The sequence below is a fragment of the Amblyomma mixtum genome, chromosome 3 (assembly GCF_055824585.1).
Source record: "Amblyomma mixtum isolate Tamu chromosome 3, ASM5582458v1, whole genome shotgun sequence".
NCBI lineage: Eukaryota > Metazoa > Arthropoda > Arachnida > Ixodida > Ixodidae > Amblyomma > Amblyomma mixtum.
In genome coordinates, this window is record NC_143014.1 from 13,520,635 (window position 1) to 13,545,707 (window position 25,073).

At 46.7% G+C, this 25,073-nt stretch overlaps 3 protein-coding genes and 1 long non-coding RNA gene across 8 annotated transcripts in view; 2 read left to right on the top strand and 2 right to left on the bottom strand.

The window, feature by feature from the left end:
• RhoBTB (Rho-related BTB domain containing) overlaps positions 1-7,957 on the top strand; it is a 451,872-nt gene extending 443,915 nt beyond the window's left edge. For all 5 annotated transcript variants that reach the window (XM_089578199.1, XM_089578196.1, XM_089578195.1 and 2 more), the window contains one exon: positions 904-7,957. The gene's annotated coding sequence lies outside the window, so the exon portion shown is untranslated. The remainder of the gene's footprint in view (positions 1-903) is intronic.
• Positions 7,943-11,050, bottom strand: mRpL35 (mitochondrial ribosomal protein L35). Its single transcript, XM_089578200.1, has 3 exons — positions 10,930-11,050; positions 10,759-10,864; positions 7,943-8,354 (listed from the first exon to the last, which is right to left on the bottom strand). Exons 1-3 carry the CDS (start codon positions 11,024-11,026, stop codon positions 8,000-8,002), a joined length of 558 nt encoding a protein of 185 aa, XP_089434326.1. The 5' UTR covers positions 11,027-11,050; the 3' UTR covers positions 7,943-7,999.
• A 2,786-nt stretch (positions 11,051-13,836) lies between these two features.
• Positions 13,837-15,390, top strand: LOC149349261 (uncharacterized). Its single transcript, XM_089575426.1, has one exon. It carries the CDS (start codon positions 13,837-13,839, stop codon positions 15,388-15,390), a length of 1,554 nt encoding a protein of 517 aa, XP_089431552.1.
• Positions 15,391-16,285: 895 nt separating this feature from the next.
• LOC149349262 (uncharacterized) lies at positions 16,286-17,608 on the bottom strand. Its single transcript, XR_016289404.1, has 2 exons — positions 17,549-17,608; positions 16,286-16,970 (listed from the first exon to the last, which is right to left on the bottom strand). It is a non-coding gene; the product is annotated as an uncharacterized LOC149349262 (long non-coding RNA).
• Positions 17,609-25,073: the final 7,465 nt, after the last annotated feature.

Sequence of the window (25,073 nt, forward strand, 5' to 3'; positions counted from 1 at the left end):
AGGCGTGAACAGTGTCAACTTTTTTTTTATCTCCACCTGTTAAAGATAGCTAAATTGACCACCAAGCTCGCAAGCTACTGGGAGAAACCAGCTTTTTAGTAATTTTGGGGCAAACAAGAAATCACACTGCGAACAGGAGAGCTAACTAGAACAGAAAACTGGGCAAGTTGGAACGGATTCATCTTAAAGCAGCGCGAAACACAGGACGAGAGAAAGAAACAAGAGACGACACGAGCGCAATCTAACAACTGTCGCTCGTGTCGTCTCTTGTTTCTTTCTCTCGTCCTGTGTTTCGCGCTGCTTTAAGATGAACAGGAGAGCATAGGAGAAGGTGGCTATGGATGTGGCAAGAAGGCAGGGTGGGTTGTTGAGAAAAAGAGGACGCTTAGTTGAGTGGATGAAAGAAGGGGTGCAGGAGTGGGCAGCACAAAGCGCTAAGCAGTGGCTGCCGCTGCTGTGTGGAAGGCAGATACATCGATGTTGTATCTGAAGAGCATGTTAGTCAACTCCCCCAACTTCCAATGGCAATTTTTGTAGAAAGTCAACACAGCTTCAGTAAGTGTGACAAAGCTTTAATGCATTGTTTTTTTTTTTTTTCACGTAATGGCTTTGTGTGTTAGAAAAATACGATTTTGAATATGCTTATTGTGCTGTGCAACCTTTTCTGTGCACGAGAAGTATTCAAAACGTTTGCTTCAAAGTTATTCAAAGAAAATTACTATGTGTTGGAACCAAAAAAAACACTATTCACACCCCATAAATTCCTTCCCTACTGATGTCAGCAACAACAGTAGCATAAAAAAAATTGGGGATATGACTGCCAACACACTAACTAGGGGCCTTAGCCGTGTCTGTTGCTGGAGCCTGTGCATGTAATGATCTCTAAAGAGCCTTTTTCTGCAGATATTGTCCCATCAAAACAGAAATGAACCAATGCCAATGGCTGCCGCCAGCAGTGCAGGTTTCACTGCTTGAGCCACAGAAGGAACCATGTTGCAAGCCCCAAGCAATACCCTCAGCCTCTTCATACCTCCGGTTCCAAAGCATGTACATACAAGTGCTTTTTGACACTTTTCTCTGTGCAGTGCATACCATTTTACTTTCCACCCATCAGACATACTATGATGGGTGCATGCTTATTTAATTTGGGAGGGACATTGCATCATGTTCATCTGTTTGAATAAAGCAATGACTAAATGTGTTGAGTGGCAATTTGTAGGAAGCAAGGAAAACCCAATAACTGCCATTAGATATGTAGAACATACAAGTAGGTTGGTGGGACCTGACATACACCGACATTCTACACTGCCTCTAGCCAGGGAAGGTGCAGTAAATGCAACAAAGTATCAGGTCCACTCAAGGCATCATGTTGCAAGTGATTGCCACAAACATTCCCTCACCCACAATTGGTTTTGTGATGCTATCCAAGACCTTTTTGGGCTGCAGCAGAGGATCGGTGCTTTCACTGCACTCTGCATGGCACTGCTTGCAACACCATGCATTCCCACCAATTGGCTTCAGTTCTGGGCTTCCAGTCTACAGTATCCATTACCATGTGGAACTAACTGCATGCAGCAGTCTGTTGGCTTCTGCTCCAGGCTGTACTTAACACTGGCATGATAAATGTGCTTTTTACTATAGTGCTAGTCATTTCATGTATTTGTATTCACCTTAGTGTCACACACTTTTTGTCTATGGCATAGAAGTGAACCACTTGTAATGTTCTAATTGTATGGCTCAGCATTCAGAACAGCATGTTTTAGCTGTGAATATATCATGATGACTTGCACAAGGTTGTTACTGCGGCAGAAGAGCACCAAAAAGATCATGCTAGTCCAGGGTAACACATGTGCACTTCGATGTCGGTAGAGAAGCTGCACGGGTGTCATACTACAGCCAAATGGTTCTGGAGTTCTGTAGCTTCACAGTCTATATATATGCAGCTGAATGAAGCTTTTAAAATGGAATACAAAATTTTCCATGTATGTAGTCCATAGAACATGCCTGCATACTGATGGAAATTGGTGGCATACTTTAGAATCTCAGCATGCCTTTCTAGGAAGGATAGTCGTGAAGGTACCAATGTTAACAGCAGTCAAATTATTTAGAAATCACATGTAGCAACAGTGGTTATAAAGAGCTGCCCGCCAAGCAGAGTAGTTCAATCTCAGTTGTTCAAATCTCATGACCCCTTGAAATTGTAACCAGTGCAGAAGTTCGCAAAGCTTCCTTTTTTATAGGAAAGCGTGTGAGTAGCAAACAAAGTTCAGTGATGTGATTGCTGTTCCAACTGCGCCAAATTGTGCCAAAAAGCAAAGACTGCTGCGCGCTATGACAATTAAATACGAGTAATCTGCGCCAAGCCTGCGCCTTGAGTCCATATTTCCTCAAGAAATAAAATTCTCGGATGCCGCATGTCATCTTACATCAACATCAGACAGCGCTAGTGGAAAACCTCATTTTTCTGAGAATCCTTCACTAAGTCTGCAGTATGCTGGCTGGTGGCTGGGCCCGTTGTCAACCCACATAATGAAAATGGAGCAGCGAAAAAAGTTGACAGCATGCAGAGATTTACTCTGGTCATCCCGTGGCGTGGAGGGCATGCCAGAAATCTGCGTGGCACAAACCAGTGTCGACTTTCACGTCCTTGCTTGACCAAAGTGGAGAAGTTATTGGAAGGTGTTGGTTTTAGGCTTCTCTTTGCCCAATCAAAAAGAGGCTTGCATGTGTCCAACTTGGGAAAAAGGCATTTTCAAGATATTTACAAATGCAATACAGACCTCGTACATCAATTTTGCGTACTCTTGCACTGTTATACACAATTTAAAAAGCTGATGAATTAATTTTAAATAATTGCTTTAATTGCACTCTATCATGGACAGAATGTCTGCTTTGCTATACAACCTACCCGCCAGACAATCTGCATGGCGCATCTTTCATAGCGTTTAAAAAATTTCCATTCAACCAGCTTTCTAAGAATTTTTTATTTTTTTTTCTGGGGAGGGAGTCAGCCACTGCTGTACAGGGGTGGAAGCAGGCTCCAGTTTTATGAAGCAGTCACGGGAGCAGCAAAAGTCTTATTTTGGAGCAGCTTAGGAGCAGCAAAAGTCCAATTTTGGAGCAGGTTTGGAGCAATTTGCAAGCTATTTCAGAGCACTTTTGGAGCAGGCTGGCGACATTTAAATACGGCTGAGAGCAATTTGTTTGTAACTAGTCCAAAAACTACATAAATATTGATCACGAATCCCACAGGCCAGAATTAATTAAAAGGACTGCAATTGTTCTGAAGATATTTGCTAGGGTTCATCAAAAAAACAGACATGTGGCAGCTACTACAAACAGCTCTTGCAGTACATTAGCTGTTATTAATTTCAGTTCAGAAAAAAACGAAAACAACATAATGTGGACAGTTTTATTTGTATTAAACAAACCCAGAGCACTTCACTGAAAAGAAAATTATACTCGTGCGCAGTTTACCCGGCCCACTCGTGCTGGTGGTAGCTTTCCAGGACAAGGTGTCCGGAATCCTAAACAACCGAACCGCTGGCAGTTCGGTTTGCCGCTAGTCAGCCAGGCCTATCGCGAGGACGCCGTTTTAGCACCGTTTATCTCCATTGGCTCCTGACTGCTGGCTCTGTGATTCTATCATTGCGCGTTGAGCTGCGCACGCGGCGTCATACCATCCCGCGGGGACGGGGGGGTTGCGTCGACCTGTATATAGATTTTTTTTACCAGCGAGGGGTGAGAGTGGGGGATCAACGTATGCGCGACAATGTAGGGAATATATGCGCGTTATGACTTTCATGGAGTTTTTTTAGGACGTGTTCGCGACATCTCCGCATCTCTTTTTGGAGCCCTAAATTACTGAAAAAAGTGTACAAATTATGTGAGTGAACCTGGTATCCTGTTGTCCGCACAATAAATACAGCTTGCTATGTGAGGGCAGTTCACAATACCGGCCGCACTCAAGTTATATTACCAGGTAATAGTTAAAAGTACTTATATTTTACTCATGCTTGTACAGCTTTTCGTGACAGCCGCGTCGACCACCACGAGCAGGGACCACACCAGGAGCAAACCCAACTGCCGATGCGAATGCGGTTGGGTCTGTTTCGTAGCAAGCGCCTAGTGTTGCCCAGCCGACAATAACACTCGGCTAAATTTGGCTCTGTATACTTGCAATGGGCATAAATTGCCGTTTAGGCGCAGGAGATCGAATTGGCACAGCATGGCGCAATTAGCGCAGCACTTCCACCCCTGTCCATTGGTGGAGCACCTAAGGTGACGTGGGTTGGGATCTATGAAGTGGTGTTGGCGAATTCATTTACAAAAGAAAAAAAAGACATGGGGGGGGACACTCAAGCTCTGCCTTAAGGAGGTCCCTTCAGCAGCCTGGGGTATCATATCCCTTCGCATATCCTTTGTAATAAAAATGCGCCCCTTCTTTCTTTTGCCTAGGCTCTGCCTACATTGCCATATGTGCGAATTGGTCATTCTTTACAGTATAGGTCACAAGGAATCCTCGTACCCCTACTGGCGCAGTGGTGATGCGCCAGCCCGTGCAGCAACAGGTGGCTGTTTAAAACAATGCCACCAGTGGGGCTTGTGAGACCCAGGCTGCTCTTCGCAAGCAATACGCAGTGCCACGGTGGGCATTAGTTTTACTTGAATTAATTTCATTGCCATCTGACACGGGGGGCAGGTTGCTCACAACCTGGTGGAGAAGTAGGCCATCTTTTCTCAGCATACCAACATTGGGGTCTTCGTGTAACGAGACCCTTCGTGCTATCACTTTAATAAACTACAAATATCCTAGTGATCAATGTAACTTATGCGCCAGAATGCAATATTTTGTGGCTTTGAGTGTTCCTGCTGCGGTAGTTCAAATGTCCCGCTGTTTCCTTCCATTCCGTGCACACCTGACAGACTTCATTGCGCCTTGATCAAAGTTCACTGCAATGAGGCGTCTGTGCTATCGAATTGAAAACATACCCTTATGCTGTCCTTGGCTTCATGTATATATATATATATATCAATCACACTACTGAAAGTCGACTGCGGCGCAGACTTGCTCTGGACATTGCTGGTCTGTGAAGCATCGATTGAGCTCCGATGCCACAGTGGTTCATGAGAAATCGGCACAGCCAGCACTTCTTTGAACCTCTTAGTTTGCATAGCACACCAGTCATGCTGGCTGAGCTGCACGATGCCTGTACCTTGAATGACCAGCAGCCCTACATGGAAGCAGTTTGTGAAGCAGCAGGCATTTGCACATGCTTGGTGCTCACAGTGTTGTCACTTGGCTGCTAAGTGTTCAGTCAGTGCAAAGCTGCAGCTCCCCAGTTGTCAAAAGCTGCTCCTTTCATGTATGCTGCTAGTAGCGACATATGTGCAAGGTAGCAACATTTGCTGTGAAAGATCCTGGTGTTAGATATTACGCCTTTTGTTTTCGTCTCCAGGTGCACTCAATCCAAAGACGCAGGTGCTGTAGCAAAGCACGATAGTCACTCAAGTGACCTTATTCATACAATACATTTTGCACCACTCGGTAAGGTGTACAGAAAAAGCAGCTTGTGCGTGTAATGCCACGAGTACCAGTAAAAAGATGAAAGGACAGTAAACAATACCAATGTGCGGTGATGCCTTCCTATTTGTGTGGTGTGCAGTGGTGGCTGTTTTGTAGTTTTTTTTTTAATTACTGCAATGCTGTGTATATGTATGCTCAAAGAACTGTCATGTCTACTGTTGGCTTTTCAGGGAATGAATACAAGTGTGCTATGTTGTCCTACATAGAATGGCAAGAATGTAGCCCACTAACCATCGCTTACCAAAGAACAGCTGTACCATGAACCCTCACTTGGCACTGAGTTACAATGACCTTGAGCCATTCACCTGCTACAGTAGTGAATGTTATGTTACCGCTAATAGTAGTGGACACTAGCTTTTGAGCTGTCACGAGCTGCTGTCCACACAAGAGCCAACAGGTTGAAATGCAACAAATGTTACTTGGAGCACTTGTGATGCTGGAATGTTTTTTCAAGAGAAGGAAAATGTAGCACAGGGAGACTGGGTAGGAAGTCTACAGGGGCTGCAACTGGTTACAAGACTGCGGGAGTCCCGGATTGGACCTTTAAAGCTGCCACTGATTATGGGGATTTAGTGTACATTTCATTCCATTGAAATTATTCCGAGGGTATTTTAGTTCGTGCTATTGTAGTGGAGCAAGTTATTTTCCACAAAGGAATTTTTAATGCCTATTGTGCTGCCTGGCAGAAATGTTGGCTGATGAGTTGATACGCCTGGGAACAATCTGCTTTTTAATGCTTTCCTGACCACCAGGAAAGGTTCTAATTTTATTCTAGAAACCTTTTCATATGTTAACACTCGAATAGATCATGCCGCCGCGGTGGCTCAGTGGCTATGGTGCTCGGCTGCTGACCCAAAAGACGCGGGTTCGATCCCGGCCGCGGCGGCTAGAATTTCTTTGGAGGAGAAATTCTAGAGGCCCGTGTACTGTGCGATGTCAGTGCACGTTAAAGAACCCCAGGCGGTCGAAATTTCCGGAGCCTTTCACTACGGCGTCTCTCATAGCCTTAGTCGCTTTGGGACGTTAAACCCCACAAAACCAAACCAAACCATCTAATAGATCAAAACGCACCCTATTAGATGACCTCCAATTCAGAGTTGTAGTGAAGACACCCATCCAAAAGAAAAATTTCTGTATAACTGGGCTTTGAAAACATGCAGCAGGTGTGTGTGTGGCTGTAACTTTACTGCACCATATAAGTTCCTGCCTTTTCCTAATGGAGAAGCACTTGAGGTAGGAGACTTGTGCCTGCATTCTGTTTTCATTTGTCACGGTAGCCGAGTGGTTATGGCGCTCGGCTGCTGGCCCGAAAGACGGCTGCTGGCCCGAAAGACGTGGGTTCAATCCCGGCCGCGGTGGTCGAATTTCGATGAAGGTGAAATTCTAGAGGCCCGTGTACTGTGCGAAGTCAGTGCACGTTAAATAGCCCCAGGTGGTCGAAATTTCCGGAGCCCTCCACTACGGCGTCCCTCACAGCCTGAGTCGCTTTGGGACGCTAAACCCCAATAAACCAACCATAAATTTTCTTGTAGCAAAGACTGCAGGCATTTTCTATAGAGGACAAGAAAAGGTGCACCAGCCTGTGTCAACACTGGCATTTGGAAAGGCTGGCTTAAGCAAGCTACGAAGTGCTTCTTTGGGTAAGGACATCACACATGATGCATCTGGCAAATTATCTCGTCCGAATATCAACTGCATCATGAACAAGAAAAAGAACACAGTCCACAAAGTGATATCAGTAAACAAAGGAACCAAATCAGTGCCGATGTCATCAGTTCTACAGTGATGATCCAACACTATCTGCCGAGTCCATTTCTGGCCACTAGTGACTGTCTGCGGCTATATTTTCCATTCTCGGGGCTCTGCCGTGCAGTAGAAAAAAGTGGAACAGTAGCTCAGAGTTGGTGGAACGCACTGCTGCACTGAAAACGTATCAGCTGCATGGATCATGCATAACATATGCTGTGGTCGGGGAAGTGGTAGGGCATAGCAAGTGGCATTGAACGCCAGCTTTTCATGCACATAGGGTCTTTGTGTTCTCACAAGCCGGTTGCTGGAAGATGGATGCCCTCACTGGAAAGCTTTCTGTACAAGTACTGCCAGGCTTGAGAGTAAGAACTGGTGCTTCTCGAATGCATCATGTTGAAAGTGTGGAATGTTGCAGCTCCCACTGGTGGCCAACAAGCTGTGGCTAAGCGCCCAGTGGAAGGGTGGTGCAGCTTGCTTGCCTTGTGTTTGCACAGGGTTGTATGTCGCTGCTTGCACAGCCTCGCAGACCATGCCCAGACATTGTTTGTGAGGGACAAGTCTATTTTCTGTACTCCACCATGATTGAAAACAGTGTGAAATAAAAGCTGGCTTTTATACCCAGACTTTATTCATGGGTGTCGACTAAGCAAATCTATACTCTGCCTACCACCAGGTTTTCTTGGCATGCAAGAAGTTGTTCCGCTCGTGGTATGGTTCATAAGGATCATCCACGTAGTACTTGGGCCTTTTCCAGTAGTCGCCAACCATTTTGTCGAGCATTTTACACTGAGTCCTGTTGCAGAAAACATGGGTACGTAGGCCTTCCAAGATGTGGTCGGGCTTTTTCCAGAGGTTCTTAGCCCTGCCAGATCGAGGCCGTATCCACAGGCCACAGTTCAGACGCATGAACCTTTTCACCACAGCTTTGCATGTTCTCCGCTGGCCATTTCGCATATTGAACTTTGTGATGCTGCGGCTCTGCTCCAGTGCCGCCACTGGTGCCAGCTGCAGAAGTGGCCTGCGAAAACCGTGCAGCAGCTACTATTTAAACAGCCAGATGGAATTCAAAATGCCTTATCCTTACCTTGGCACTGAACATCAAAAGATTAGGTACCATCCATGCTCAAGCGTAACCATACAGCTTTCACAGAAACTTGGTCCTTGTTCAGGGGTCGAAACTGGGACCACCACTCTACACATTAAGCTAACCAGGATGGCTAGGAGATAGCAGGGAAAGGCTGAAGTGATCAAGTGGGAATGATAGTTGCACTTGGAGGCATGCTAATGAGCAACTGCTGCCTTATTACTAACACCTCTAAATACATGCATGGCTCCTTTCGTTGAGCCTCTACCACCTAAATGCACTGAAGCCAAAGCTGTATGTCAGCCCGCACCATCTGAGACCTGTCTTCTACACAATCACTCAATTGCTCAGTCTGCACTATGTAGGGTGTTTCACCCAAGACATTAAACAATTTTTAAAAATAGGCTTTTTCAGTTAGAAAAGCGCTTTTTTCTCTATACCGTAGTCTACAGTGTAGTACATCAGAATACAGCCAAGACATGCTAACTAGCAGGCTGGTTAACTGATACTAAATAGTTAACTATTACTGTTAGGCTCCTTAATTACTGAGAGGCATGCAGCCCACCGTAATTAATATCCATATCAGTTTTTAGAATTTCGAATACGCAGTTACCCTCGGTTCTGTGGCCCAACAAATTTTGGCTATACCATGCTAAAATACATGCGCTTCCGAGAAGATTGTAGGCAAAGCAACCTCTCCAGTGAACGCAACTCGTCGAAATAGCCAAAATTTGTAGTGCCGCAGCACCAAGGGTTGCCGCATTTTCAGAATTCTAAAAAGTGATATGGGGATTACTTATGGTGGGCTACACACCTCTTAATAATTATTGAGCCTAACAGGAATAGTTAAAAAGTTAACCATTCAATATTAGTTAGCCAGCCTGCTAGTGAGCACGTCTTAGCTGTATTCTGACGTACTGTAGTACACTGCTGACAATGCTGTGCCGAAAAAATCACTCTTTCTAACTGAAAAAGCCGGCAAAGACTGTCAGCGCGGCCTCCACCAGCGGGCCTCCTCTGATTCTTTCCATTCTTTGTCCCATTTCCATCGTTCAGCCTTGAGTTTTCTTTCCCACCCAAGGAGAGTTTTGTTTATTGCTGTTTTTTTTCCCTCGCCTTAATCGTGCCTCATCTCGTAATTTCCTTGACTGCAATATTTGACCTTTCTCTCCAACCTTTCTGTACATTCCCACCCTATGATAGTTGCATGTATACAGTTTCCTTCTCTCTGGCTTACTTGTCTCCTTATATAAAAATATGAGTGTTATAATTTTAGATCATATTCTCTGTCTTTTACAACTGTATTGCATATGTTATTGAAAATAAACAGGTTTTTGTTTTGGGGAAAAAAAGAAAGTGCTTGCATGGTGTAGGGGTAATGTGTGTGTGTACAACTCGCAGGTTCGAATACAACTAAAATTCCTGAATTTTTTTACAGCGGATTTACTTTACAAGCTTACATCTTTTGAGACATGTGGTGACCTTAAAATTCACGTTAAATGTCACGTTGTTTAATCACTTTCATTCCAGAGATCCACCTGTTTTTCTGCCCAACGACACCAATGAGACTATACCGCTTTTTCTCCTGAGCAGGAGCCTTAATGGGAATACTGAAGGTGACTCCAAATAACTTTTGCCATGGCTTGACAATGCACAAAGAATGCACTGCACAAAGAATTGAATGGTAGGCCTTGGACAGGTCTTTGATTTTAACTGTGCCCAAACTGACTTATTGTTTAAACAAAGAAAAACGAGCGAAACTTTTTATGGTTAACATTAGCACAAATTTTTCTGTGCAAACGTTACAGAGAATCTTAGGAAACGCCAACTTTGGCTGTTTTTGTCATTACCACTCTAGCCTAGCCTCTCTCTTAAAACTAAACCCCACGAGATTTAAAAATTGGAACGCGACTGTGCTTTTGCGTCATGATGATAGCACTCCCAAACACGCTCCGACCGAAAGAACTCGGTTAAGGGAAGCCCAGGAAACAGGCCATTGGTCACAGCGATTAAGCGCAACCACTTTCCTCATGACGCTGCAGTGCGATCACGCCGCCGCCATTCCACGGCATAGCAGCACTTTTTTTTTTTTTTTTTGCAGTTCAACATCATCGCACCTCTTGCGACAAAGCGTTCTATCGCGCATGTGCGGTCCTAGTCAAGAGAAAGAACCACGTTATCTCCGCTGATGGGAAGGAATGCAAGCATTGCAAAGTTGCGCTAAACTGAGACTTATGAGCGAACTAATTTATCACAGGTTAAATTCAGACACTGCTTAATACATATCCTTTTCGGAAACAAGACCAAAGTGTAGCGAGCATTTCAGCAGGCACCATACCGGGGGCCACGGTGCATGATTGGCGGCGCGACGAAAGACCGGAGGAGCTGCAAGCCGCCGGCGGTCATTCTGGACGCTGCTGTGAGCGCAAGGTTCGCCTTTGCACCTGCATTCAGAGCATAAAGGTACTGTTCATCTGCTCAAGTTGCGAAAAACTCGCAAGTAACGTACTCAAAAGCGATGGCAAAGCGCGCACGGCTAATAAAGTAGCCATGGTTGATGTGGTTGATGCGTGAGGTGATGGGCATGCGCCTTTTTCTACGGGCATTCACCAGCGTTGATAAAATTTGTAGCGCTTCATTAGTAAATTCATAATTAAAAGTTGTTTGCGTAATAAATTGAGCTGTTTTTAAAAATCTCTGCTTCAACTGTTTGCCTTAAGTGTACGCAAAGCTGGCGACCCCTCTATGGGAGCTTGCACGGATACCCCTCGCCTCGAGGGCCACTTCAGCCTTCGAGTTGGTATATTAGCTCTATGCTTCGAGGCCTTGTGAGGAACGTTGACTTCAGCCACCATGAGCGCTCAAAGCATCATGGGGCGGTGAGCTACCGACTGCAGAACTACAACTTTTGGCCAAAAAATAATAAAAAAATAAAGTTGTTAGATAACTACGAATGTCCTAATCTTCAATAGGGTCATTTTTTTTACCTACACTGGCTACACTGGTGTAGCAAGTGTATAATGAAATCAATAACACTGGCTACACTAGTGTAGCCAGTGTAGGTAAAAAAAATGGCCCTAATATCTTGTCTCATGATTGCAACAAACGAGCAGAAAAGCATTTAAGTGCAAAGTTTGCCCAAAATAAGAGAGGACTAGCTTTCCTATTGGCCAAGTGATGAACACTAAAAAAACTAATATTGCGTAATTAACAGGCGCACTTCCCTGGCGAAAATCTTTCCCAGCCCAAATGGTTTATGGAACAATTGCCAGTTGGTTCCAGTTGGAATCAGCTGGGCTCCAGTTGGTTCCAACTTGAACCAGCTGGAAATTGTTCCATAAACCAGTTGAGCTGGGAAAGATTTTCACCTGGGTTTTAAAAGTAAATATGTTTTCAAAAAAAATGTTGTTGTTTCGGAAGAGTAAGACCTGTTATTGGCGTCGTGTGTCGTCGCGTTTTCACTACTATGGTTTTTGCACACTGCGTTCGCGCGAAAGTCGTCTGCGCACACACGGACAGCGTTTTTGGAATGAAACATCTTAGTAATAACACTCCGTGTTCCTAAAAAACTACGACTGTTCCGCAACAAGTAGCTCACCGCCCCATGATGCTTTGAGCGTTTATGGTGGCTGAAGTGCAGCGCCGCCAGCTTTCCATCTAGGTAATACTATAGTGTACTAGATATTCTAGTACACTATAGTAATACATAGAGTTTCTTACTATTACCTAGAGGGAAAGCTGGCGGCGCTGCACTTCAGCCACCATGGACGCCCAAAGCATCATGGGGCAGTGAGCTACTTGTTGCGGCACAGTCGTAATTTTTCAGAAACATGTAGTGGCACTACTAAGACGTTTCATTCCGAAAACTCTGTTCGTGTGTGCGCAGACGACTTTCACGCGAACGCAGTGTGCAAAACCCATAGTAGTGAAAACGCGACGACACACGACGCCAATAAAAGGTTTCACTTTTATGAAATGCCATTAAAAACCTCTTATAGTGTTTAAGCAACAACATTTTTTTTAAATATATTTACTTTTAAAAGTGCGCTTGTTAATTACGAAATATTAGTTTTTGTAGTGTTCATCACTGGGCCAATAGGAGAGCTAGCCATGCCTTATTTTGGGCGAACTTTGCACTTAAATGCTTTTCTGCTCGTTTGTTGCAATTTACAGACAGATTATTGAATGTTAGGACATTCTTGATTATCGAATAGCGCTTATTCTTGCATTATTTTTTGGCCAAAAGTTGAAGTTCCGCAACAAGTAGCTCACCGCCCCATGATGCTTTGAGCGCCCATGGTGGCTGAAGTGGTCACGAGGGGTTTCCATTGAAACTCCCATAGACGGGCTGCCAGCTTTCCCTCTAGGTAATAGTAAGAAACTATATGAGGTAATAGCAACGTTTCTAGATAAAGACAGTTGGAAAACTCTCTCCGGGTATGCGGCCCCTTTCTGTCGCCGATTTCATCTCAAAGAGATGCGAGCGTCATCTCTTGGGTGGTGAGAGTACCGCGTTGGTTTTCTACGGCCTCCGTGACCAGCTGAAGCATCGGTACTTTAACACTGCGCTTGATCTCAGAGGCCACGATTTCTCTTCACCGCCGCGGCGCCCATTGACTGCGCATGGTCACAGTTTGCTGCGCGAATGATTAACGTTAGTTCGTGCCTCGCATCGTCTGCGCCGGGGGCGACTGCTTCTAGTATAGTGTACTAGATTCTAGTACACTATACTTCTAGCCGCGCTCACCTACGAATTGCGAAGTCCGCGTGCGCTCCACGTCTGGGGTACGTGAGGGCAGGGTGCTCGAGGTTGAGCTTTTGGCTTTAAATATATCGGAAAAAACTGGAAGCCCTTCTTTCCGCGGTTTAGAGAAACATGACGTACCGCTTGCCTCCTCGTAGTTTATGTTGATAATATTCCTCGGGTGGGTAATATTCCTTAAATACGTTGTTTTTTTAACGGATGCGAGCCATCTCCTTACGACGCTCCTCAAGCTGGGAGTAGCAGACGATGCGTTCATCCTAAAGCGACTGCAGCGCCACCGCCTAGATGGCGATCGCGTGGGGCCGCTCTGCTCCCTGGTTCGCCGGCGCAGTTTCCCAACTGTCTTTATCTAGAAACGTTGGGTAATAGTATAGTGCCTAGAATACTGCTAGTGTGACGAGCGCAAGGGCTCCGCTATGGGAGAGGATGGCTGCGTTTCCGATGAAAGCCCAATGCAGGCGACAGATGGCGCTGCTTGTCGGGAGGGTACTGCCACAGCAGACGACGCGGCACTTTCGCATCGTAAAGTCACACGTTTGAAAGCTGTTGCTGCTGTGCGCCCGTTATTGTCTGCCTTGTGTCCGTATCTGCTCTTCACCGTGGCACAGGGTTAATGTTTGGTGCCACTTCATCAAGTGCTATCGACACAACATGTCCAAACCAAAGAGACAGAGCAAGGAGAGAACGTGTTTCGTCCCGCTGTGTACAAGTGGGTACCGTTCGAATAAGCAGCATGTTTCTTTGTTTACTGCTCCCACCGACGCTGCGCGATTGCTGGAGTGGGAAAGACTGATGAAAAGAAAGGACCGGCGGTTGACACCAGCATCCGTGGTGTGCGAGAAACATTTTGAGGAGCAATACATTGAACGTTCATTCAAGGTGACTGTGAACGGCGTGGTGAACGAGATAGCTCGAGAAAAACCGCGTCTAACACCTGATGCCGTGCCAACATTGTTTGAGCAATATCCCAAGCATCTAGTGCCCAAAAAAGCACTCAAGAGAAAGGTGAGGAACCTTTGTTTGCAGGAGCCTACTCCAAAACGGCGCCGAAACAAATCTGAGCCGTTCGATGTGACCGATAGCAGTGCAAAAGATAATATTGACAGTTCTGCCTGTCATGACGATGCCGCTGCCGGCATCAACCCCGTCGAAAGGGTCGGTTCAGAGAAAGAGTCACCGCGGCCGTCGCAAAGTGACAGCCAGGCTGTACAGCTGCCATCAGCCGAGAGTGGCCACCCATTTAGTGATATCTGCATCCCGATTGCATGGATGAAAGTCCCAAGTGCGTCCGGTGAAAATTTGTGCTATGCTTTGTGCGAAGCCGAAGCAAACAATTTCGAAACTTTGTTCATTGAAAGAATGGTTACATTTAGCAAGGCCTTGCCTGCAGGGGGGACTGTTTTAGCCACTGTGCACTTGCGAGGAAGGGAGCACAGCAAGCAGGTGCTTACGACGCGCAGCGAGGCAGAATTGCTGGTACAGAAAGTTTCTGCGATGGTCCTTTGCTGTGGGAGTGGCATAAAGCCAGTGTCAAGCAAACATATCCAGTACAGGAAGATGTACTTTGCAGCAAGGTGCTTGTTAACAACGGAAACTGAAGGAAGTTCCTGTGCCCAATGCAAATACCAGCGAGTGCTTGCTCAAAACCGAATGTGCAGGTTGAAGAAGCAGAAAAGGACCAGCAGTGAGAAAAATAAACGCCAGAACATCTCCCGCAACTTGAGAAGGACAAAAAAGAAACTTGCCAGTGTGCAGGAACAAGTGACTCGAATGAAAGAAGAAAATAAATCAATCACCGAAGAGGCTCTAGAAGCTAGGATTCGGGCTCTCCCTCAGAAACAGCAACTTGCAGTCAAGAACTGCTTCGCGGCTGCTCAACGAAAATCAGTCAGAGGAATGGCTTACTCTGACGAATGGATTGTTGAGTGCATAATGATGCGGATGCGCAGTCCCAGACTTTATGAACATTTGCGGAAAGAAAAAGTCATGGTACTTCCAGGTCGAACCTGCCTTAAGAAATATCTACAACGCTTCAAGGGTTGCTTTGGACTGAATCCTAAAGTGTACGCTGCCCTCGGGGAAAAAACAAAGGACATGGATGCCTTCAGCCGTCATGGCGGTCTCGTAATCGACGAACTGAAGTTGTCAGAGCACCTTGATGTGAAATCTAACGGTGAGTTTTACTCCCATGTCCACAATGCATGAACTCATCGGTTTAATTTTCAGGTGCCTAGTTCCAAAGGCACATTCCAATTTAACTTTAGAAAATCAATGCTCAACCTGAATTGCTGCATAGGTAAAAATTTGCAAATGGCGTAAGAAAGAATAAAGGGCTCGGTATTATCCCATTTTTGTTTTTTGCAATTCAGGTGGCATTGAGGGTTTCGTTGACCTTGGCGACCAATCATCAAGTGACCAAAAAGGCATTCTGGCGGACCACGGTATGATTGTACTGTTCCAGCCATTCACAGGTAAGCTGCTTGAAATTACATTTTCTAGATGTACAATTTTAGCACTTGCCAGCAACACATATCCGTATTATTCTCACTTGCCCCTGTTTCAGGAAACTGGACGCAGATACTTGGAATTTTCGCTTCCAGAGGGAATGTGAAGGCGCCAACTCCAAGGTAGATATACCATGGTAGCGAAGGCTCCATAGACGCCCATTGGTCTAAAACATGGCGGCTCATGGGGGCACCCCAGCGCCCCCAATTTGGGGGGCAAACTACGTATGAGTGACGTCACGCATACGTAAGCTTTTGGCGCGAATTATGAAGTGGTCTTTTTATAGAACCCGCATTTTCGATCCGGTATCACTTCAAGGTTGCCTTTCAGTGCGCACCAACATTTGCCAGTCAAATGTGCTCGAGTTCCTGCTAGTTATGGCCTTGTTAATGTGCAATTGGGAACCCAGTGAAAGTGACTGGCAAAGAAGGCAGCATAGAAAGGCAGCAACACTAGCAGACGCCGGGTAAGCATGCATGATTCGTAGTGGAAACCTTGGTGGAAATACTGGTACTAGTGCTTGTGAGTATATCAAGGTTTGATGCACAAAGCACAGGCTCAAGTGCACAGTTTGCAATACCGTGTACGGCAAGTATGGTTTTCATATTCATGGTTTATTACAACAACCAAACAAATACAGTGATAAAGCACACCAACAAAAAATGCGCGACACAGGCAGCTCAAGCAGTAGTTTTTTTAAGCTGGCTATTCATCTCAATGGTCACAGTGCGGATAGGAAAAAGCCCTGAAGTTCCGCGAACGTTGCCAGGTAGGAAATTGAAAAGCATAGAAAACAGTGCTACGACAGCTTCCATTGAGGCAAACATGACATGACATAAGTAGGTGCATCAACACATAGACCATGCAGCACACAGGGATTACTCTTCACATTTCATTTCTTCAACTGACAGAATATAGCAGCTATGTTCACACCTGCATGACAGTATTAAAAACAAGTTTTAGCATCAACAAATCTGCTCAACGCTAGAGCATTACACCATACATAAGGCCTGCGCACAACCTCGACAGCTCCTTGTCGCTAACCGAAGTAATTTGAAGCAATTCTAATCAAACTAAAATATACATGAAGTGCAGTTTAAAGTGAAGCGCAGGGACATTCAATACAGCCACTCCTTCCTCGAGTAGGCACAGCATCGAGACGCAGCCGTCCTGGCCGCAGATACACGTCGTAGTGCTTGGAAGAAACCCTCAGGTCTCGCAGCTGGCACGGCGTCTTCTCCAGGCTGAGGTTGCGGCAGAACTCCACCCACGTTTTGCATCTGGACATGAAGCAGCATCCACGTTATACAACTGCACCCAAATGAATACCATATACTCCAAACGTCAATACGCCAAGATTCCTTTCACCTAAATGCAGTACGTTATAACTATGGCAGGAAATGCTCGCGCCAAGCCTCCGCGCCTCAGAGTGCGGTTACGTTCGCCTGATACCACGCGGCTAGCTGCTTTCTATGCTCAAAGAGTAACGAGAGCGATGCAGCAAAATGAGTCTAAAACTACATTGACGGTCATGTATACGTAGAACGGCAATAACTACTGCTGGGTGATTTCAGTTAAGGCACAGTCAATGCGGCGCACATACACATGGTTGAGTTTCGATACTGTCAGTTGCGAGGGGATCCTCAAATTGGCTTCACGGTGCTGCAAAACCCATTTATGTCATGCTCAGAGCTGTTAGGCAACGCAGTTGGTTTTAAATTGACCATGCGGCAAGTCAATTTACTAAAATATCCCGATAACATCAAGCCAAGTGCGTATGAAACGGTTACAGCTACGAATAGGCGCGGAAAGCCCGACAAAAGCATATCTAGAGCAGACGACAACGGCAAGAGCTCACCTGCGAAAGTCCAGAGGGAAGCGGTGCAGTCTTGGGGCTGATCCCGGGCTGGCGTTGCATATGTCTCCTCGCCCAACGCCGCCTCTCCTCCTCCTCTTCTCCGTTCCTTCTTTCACCACCTCCTCTACTTGCCTCATCGCATCTGCACCGCTGCGTGCCGCCGGCCTGGCGTTGCATAAGTCAATGCTCACGCGCGCTTCAACGAAACGTCTTGATACTGCTACTCGGGGTTCAGCAGACCCCTGCGATGACAAAACGCCGGCTGTAAGCCGCCCTAGGCTAATATCGCGTCTGCACCGCTGCGGGCTACCACGGCGCTCTCGCGGGCTTGCTGCCGCCGGCCTGGCGTTGCATAAGTCAATGCTCACGCGCGCTCCAACGAAACGTCTTGATACTGCTACTCGGGGTTCAGCAGACCCCTGCGATGACAAAACGCCGGCTGTAAGCCGCCCTAGGCTAATATCGCATCTGCACCGCTGCGTGCTACCACGGCGCTCTCGCGGGCTTGCTGCCGCCGGCCTGGCGTTGCATAAGTCAATGCTCACGCGCGCTCCAACGAAACGTCTTGATACTGCTACTCGGGGTTCAGCAGACCCCTGCGATGACAAAACGCCGGCTGTAAGCCGCCCTAGGCTAATATCGCATCTGCACCGCTGCGGGCTACCACGGCGCCATCGCGGGCTTGCTGCCGCCGGCCTGGCGTTGCATAAGTCAATGCTCACGCGCGCTTCAACGAAACGTCTTGATACTGCTACTCGGGGTTCAATGACAAAACGCCGGATGTTACATCATAGTTTTCATCATAGTTTTCAGAATTACTGTAAATTTGTTCACCGATTGTCTCTTTGTGCAGTTATAATTGATGATAAAGTGTCATTTCGTGTTCTTGTCAACTGAAGGCCACTATAAAGTTGCTAAGTTATTCCCGTTAAATAAGGATTTCTCGTAAAGTAGTTGGTGGAGCTAGGCGTTTGAAGTTAAATATGAGAGCGCCGTGGTAGCACGCAGCGGTGCAGATGCGATATTAGCCTAGGGCGGCTTACAGCCGGCGTTTTGTCATCGCAGGGGTCTGCTGAACCCCGAGTAGCAGTATCAAGACGTTTCGTTGAAGCGCGCGTGAGCATTGACTTATGCAACGCCAGGCCGGCGGCACGCAGCGGTGCAGATGCGATGAGGCCCGACGGCTCTCGAGGAGAGAGGGTGGTGGTAAAGGGAAGGAAGCCCCCGCCTCTCCCGCCCGAAACGATATGGGGGAGGAGGCAAGTAGAGGAGGTGGTATGGAAGGGAATCATGGTACCGGGCCTCACATTTGGAAATGCAGTCCTGTGCATGAAATCAGAAGTACAGTCAGGGCTAGAGGTCAGACAAAGAAGTGTAGGAAAGCTAGCCTTGGGAGCCCATGGGAACACTCCGAATGAGGGAGTCCAGGGAGATATGGGTTGGGCGTCGTTCGAGGTTCGGGAGGCCATCAGCAAACTGAAATATGATCAGAGACTAACTCAAATGGAGGAAACAAGGTGGGCAAAAAAGGTGTACAAGTATCTGTACATGAAAAGTATTAACACAAAATGGACTAATAGAACCCGAAAGCTAAGAACGAAGTATTTACGGGTGAGGGATGGGACGCAACAAAAGACTAACGTGAAAGTGGAGGTAAAGGAGTCGGAAAGAAAGATGTGGAAAGAGAGAATGCAGGAAAAATCGGCGCTAGGCATATATAGGACACGAAAACAGGACATCAAAAAAGAGCGATTATTCGATAATTCGCGGGGCAGTTCACTGCTTTTTGAGGCTAGGACAGGGACTCTGAGAACAAAAACGTATAGGTCCAAATTTGAAGAAGTGGATATTTTGTGCTCTGCATGTAAAACGGAAACGGAGACCATAGAACACTTGGTTCTGAGGTGCGCAGAACTCCGCCCAGCCCTCCCAGAGGGGACAGCAACGACCATAGAGATAGCGCTGGGATTTACTGGGGAGGACGGGCGAGTGGATGGGAAAAGCGTGACATTGACGAAGGGGAGGTTGGAGGATTGGTGGCGGAAATCAAGGGAGGCGTGAATTTCGAGGGTAAAAGGATAGACAGATTGGATATTGTAAGAGCGAAAGGGAAAAGAAAATTAAATTAACAATGGGGGAAGTATAGGCTAGGTGGCGAAAGCTACCGCCCGGTACAAAGGGTAAAGCCATTATCATCCATCCATCCATCCATCCATGGTGAAAGAAGGAACGGAGAAGAGGAGGAGGAGAGGCGGCGTTGGGCGAGGAGACATATGCAACGCCAGCCCGGGATCAGCCCAGTCTTGGTAAGACACCCACGGTACAACCCACGCTGTCACAATGTGTCACGGAGCAAGGTTTCTTCACATGCCACAACCTCATCTTGAAATGCAGAGCTAAGCGCTTGAAACGATGAGCGCGAAGCCTCGGGAAAAGGTTTCGCACTGGCCGTACACCGAAGGAAACGCTGCAGCGGTGCAACGGGGTGCAGATCTTGCCAAACGGTGACAGAGAAGCGACTGGCAAGGACGACAAAAACTTCTTAAAGGTGCCATTTCGAGACCGGCGAGCTTAATTTGCACGTTTTCCAAGGCGCGCCATAGCAGGCAGCTGGAGATAAGAAATCGCTTCGTAAGCTTCCGCAGCCACTGTGGTCGGGGGGCCGGATACCGAAACAAGGCCTGCAAAGTCTCGCTGCAAATGCACCGCACACTCATCAACAGAGGGCGCAACAAGAGTGTTGCAAAATTTACAAAATTCGGCTTAATATGTTTTGCTGAAGTAGTTTATCTATTTTATGAAACGTGGCAATAAAATGTTCATTTGTTTTTGTTGTTTTATAGCATTTTTATTTGTGCTTTTGAATTTCATTATGTAAGTGTTTCGGCCGCCCAAAGTGGCTGTGCTGCAGTCGCGCTAGACCGTTTTTGGGCCCAGCCTTCGCCACCGTTCTACATCCACCTTGCCAACTCTTGCAAAGATCATTGTAGAAGCCACTATTCTTTCAGAACAAGCTGGCTTATTAGCTGGAACCGGAGCATGTGGCGGCGCTTGGGTGTACAAGGTGAGATTGCCATGCAGATTTGTGTCATGTGAAGAAAAAAATAGCCAGGATAGAACAATATACGGAATCTTTACTGCGCTCATTATATTGCCACGTATCATTGTAGTGTTTGTTCGTTCACGCTCAAGGCTGAAGGAAAGGGCTGTTATCATTTTTGTTCGTGACGCGAGAAGCGACCAGTCTAATCTCGATTGATCGCAGCCATGAAAGGCTGCATCTAGGTTTTTCCAGATTACTGTAGATGATCTTGTCCTGCTATCTGGAAGTTTCTTTGCCGGCTTTAAATTGAGCGATGCCGCGAGCGGCGGACATTCGTAGTTCGACGACCGCCGAGCACGCCTAGCTGTTGCTTACGCCGCCGCCGAGTGATTCAGTTCTTTTGAGGGCGCAAGTCAGCCCAAATAAAAAGCTTCGGTTTAAAGTCTTTGTTGCTGTCTTCCTGAACGCTGGACTGCCGTCACTGCAACGTGACATCTGGTGGAGGTGCTGGGTAGCCTTCCAGGTACCGGACAACCCCTGCAAGTCGTGATGCCAGCCCTTTGAGTTATTCACCGGAGGAACTGACTCCAGTCTACCACGCAGCCTCTGGAGCCCCCAGCCATGACTTACGCCGCAGCAGTGCGCCGTCCTGCACCTCGACGACGGGACCCAAGCCCCTATCGCCCTTAGCCAGCTGCGGTGGAGCGCCGCCTTTTCGCCCCAACTCGCCCGTACGTCCTACGAGCGTCGCACACGGCCGAGGAAATGCGACGAGTGGAGAACACCCGACCAGTGCCGCCCGCTATGCTTCTACTGCGGCGAAGCCGGTCACATTCTCCGGTACTGCCCATACAGGAGAATGGGCATCCGAGGGTTCTCTTACGGCGCCCCACGACCCCGACCCGGCCAGCGACCAGCCGAAACAGAAGAATTTTTGCGTCGGGAAGAATGCTCATCGCCGAGCCGCCTGAGCGCAAGAACTAAGGTCCTCCATCGACGAAAACACAAGACTATGCCTCAACTACGACGAGAACTACGACGAGAATTGCGACGACAACTACGACGACGACGACACGGCCAAACTTGAAGCTTTTACCGCTGCCCTTACACCTTACTTGGAACGCTAAAGGACTCTAAGTTCTCGAAGCATTCTCCGTGTTTATTTTCATTTTAAAGCATCGAGACGATGCTTCTTTGGAAGGTGGGTAATGCCACGTATCATTGTAGTGTTTGTTCGTTCACGCTCAAGGCTGAAGGAAAGGGCTGTTATCATTTTTGTTCGTGACGCGAGAAGCGACCAGTCTAATCTCGATTGATCGCAGCCATGAAAGGCTGCATCTAGGTTTTTCCAGATTACTGTAGATGATCTGGAAAAACCTAGATGCAGCCTTTCATGGCTGCGATCAATCGAGATTAGACTGGTCGCTTCTCGCGTCACGAACAAAAATGATAACAGCCCTTTCCTTCAGCCTTGAGCGTGAACGAATAAACACTACAATGATACGTGGCGTTGATGATCTTGTCCTGCTATCTGGAAGTTTCTTTGCCGGCTTTAAATTGAGCGATGCCGCGAGCGGCGGACATTCGTAGTTCGACGACCGCCGAGCACGCCTGTTGCTTACGCCGCCGCCGAGTGATTCAGTTCTTTTGAGGGCGCAAGTCAGCCCAAATAAAAAGCTTCGGTTTAAAGTCTTTGTTGCTGTCTTTCTGAACGCTGGACTGCCGTCACTACAACGTGACAATATTAAGCCTTCGCTTGATAAGCTGACGCTGTAGCTTGTATCAAATATATTGAAGTATGTTGAGTATTCATCAGTGTAAGAATCATCGCCCTAAAGATAACTGTATGACTTCGGTAAAGTTTAGGAGCGCAAAACAAAGCTATCACAGTACCTCTTCTTTAATAGACAGCTGTATAAATTTTTTGTTCTGTCGGCGTTCAGGTGAATGTTTTATTTCTGTAAGTATTTCCTATGTAGACTCCTTAATTTGGTAATATGTCTATCCACTATTTACTACTATCGTTGTTTTATTAGTATTTCCTTGTTATATTTCTAGAGGTCATGTGAAAAGCATTCAGTTACTTATAGAAGAAATCCAATTACCACCTTTTTTTTTTAGTCTGTGCAGATGGCCGCATCAAGAACAGCACACAGCATCCTGTGGACCCTACAAGGCAGCTCTTCTTCGTTTCCGATTTTCCTCATTTAATTAAGAATGTTAGAAATGGATTTGTTCACAAGGGCTATTTGACACCATCTGGCCCAGTTCACAGTGGAATAATACAGGCAGCCTGGGATGCAGATCGTGACAGCGTAACTCTAAAGGCCATGCCTAGCATTACACATGCACATATCAAGCCCAACTGCTTCGATAAAATGAAAGTCAATCTCGCTTTTCAGCTTTTTGGAGACGAGGTTATCAAGGGGCTCTTTGTGCACAGAAAACATGTCACCTCTCAGTACAAAGTAGTGCAGCCAACTGAGGATTTCATTCAACTGTTCAACAAACTCATCCGAGTTATGACAGCAAGAGTGAGCCCGAGAGCATTAAAGCCTGACAGTCCAAATGTAACGTTCATGCAGGAATTTTTAGACTACTTAGATCAGTGGGAGGCCAATGCTAAGCCACCCAGTAAACCATAAAACGTACCATAGACATCAGCAAGATATTTACGCTGGACATTAGACACCTCCATTAGACATCCATATTAGTACCGTTTACGAAAAATCTACGTACCTACAACATGAAAATTGGGGTCCAGTTCACGTTGTAGGTACGTACTGCAGACATCACGCTCTACATTTATGAGATATTTGTGAACATGTAAGTACGCCCAGTCTACGTAGCCTAGATGTCTATATAAAGAGAATATGACTATACATAGATCAATATCCAGGTGAAAATTTCTAACTGGTTCCAGTCCTACTGTTTTAAGAGACACATTTCCAGACTGGAACCAGCTGCAATACGAGATGCAGCTGACACCTGTTACAATTCCAGATGGAATGGAGACCTACTGCAGCCCAGCCACAGACTTCCCTATGGAGTCGTCGGGACGTCCAAGCACTCCAGCTAGCTCAAATACAGTTGAGTAAGCGAGTACATGGCCATCATGGGAGCCCAAAACACTGCAGATGACTTCCTAGTGCGTCAGTATTTTATTGCGCTCGGCGCTTTCACTGAATCTTCTCGTTGAGCATAATCGTCAGGTTAACAGCTGCGGTGGCATCAATACTCTTCTGCCGAGCCCAATAAGCCAAGGTTGCTGCAAAAGAAAGCATAATTGTTCACTTTTACAGGTGAAAAGAGAATGGCACAGCAACCACAACAAACAAACCCAGTAATTTACGCCACTTTTACCGACGCAAGTCTATGAAGCGTCAAAGGTTGCCCCTGCAGCACTAAAAGGCAGTCGTGCTGAGCGGAGTGTGCTTGCACACGCACTTCGGCACACCATCCGAACGCATGCCCACATTTCGGTAGTAGAGGCAGAGTGTGCTTGCACACGCACTTCGGCACGCCATCCGAACGCATGCCCACATTTCGGTAGTAGAGGCCAGACATTTCCTCGATAGCGCAGTCCGTCAACGTCATTCGGAGCCGGTACCTGTGGGGCTAAACGAGTTAGTCATCTCCAGGACCCCTCCGTCTTTAACACTGGTGGCAGCGGTGGGATTGTGGCCACTTTTAACAGTACGCACCAAGAAAGGTCACGATCCCAGCCGGTGAAAACGACTTGTAGTCCTAATTCGTACTGACGGGTCCACTTCGCCGAGTAGTAAAAGCAAGCAAACTGTCTTCCTTCAGCTCCATCAAGGAAAGAACGGTTGAACAATCTCGCCAGCAATAATAAGGGAATAATTAATTCTGTGTCGAGGTTCTTCAAACACAATGTTCCCACGGAACACGATAGAAATCGCACACGCCCTCGGCTCTACCACTGCCGCCATGGCTGAACCTAGCCTCGTGCGGATGTGCGAAACTGTCACATATTTTGTATCGTCTCTTTTTTGTACTTAGTAGCAGGCTTGCTGTGGCACGAAAAATAAGTTAATTATTTTTAAATTGTAGCATATTACTTTTTTCGCAGCTGCAATCGCCATGCGCAGTTTGCGCTATTATTGATAAAATACGATACGAACTACAACGCGATGGCGGCTTAGACAATTCACCGCACTTTCCCCGCGCGTAAGGCTAAATGGAGGAAGACGATCCTCGTGTCACGTGACTTTTAATGACGTCATTCCAAAATGGCGTTTGTTTAGGTACATTTCTGGGTACTTTTTGTTGCAAAATCAGGTAAAAATGGCGTCGCAAAATTTTGAAACGTCCCTAGCCATAGTTTCTAGGTCGCTGGCGTCTCCACGGTTGCCACGGTGACCATCGTTGTCATCGCCAACGCCACGGTGGTTTGTTGACATGGCTGCGATGGCTGTTTACCGCGCGGTGCATTGACGTGTGGAGTAAGTGCTGCCGTGA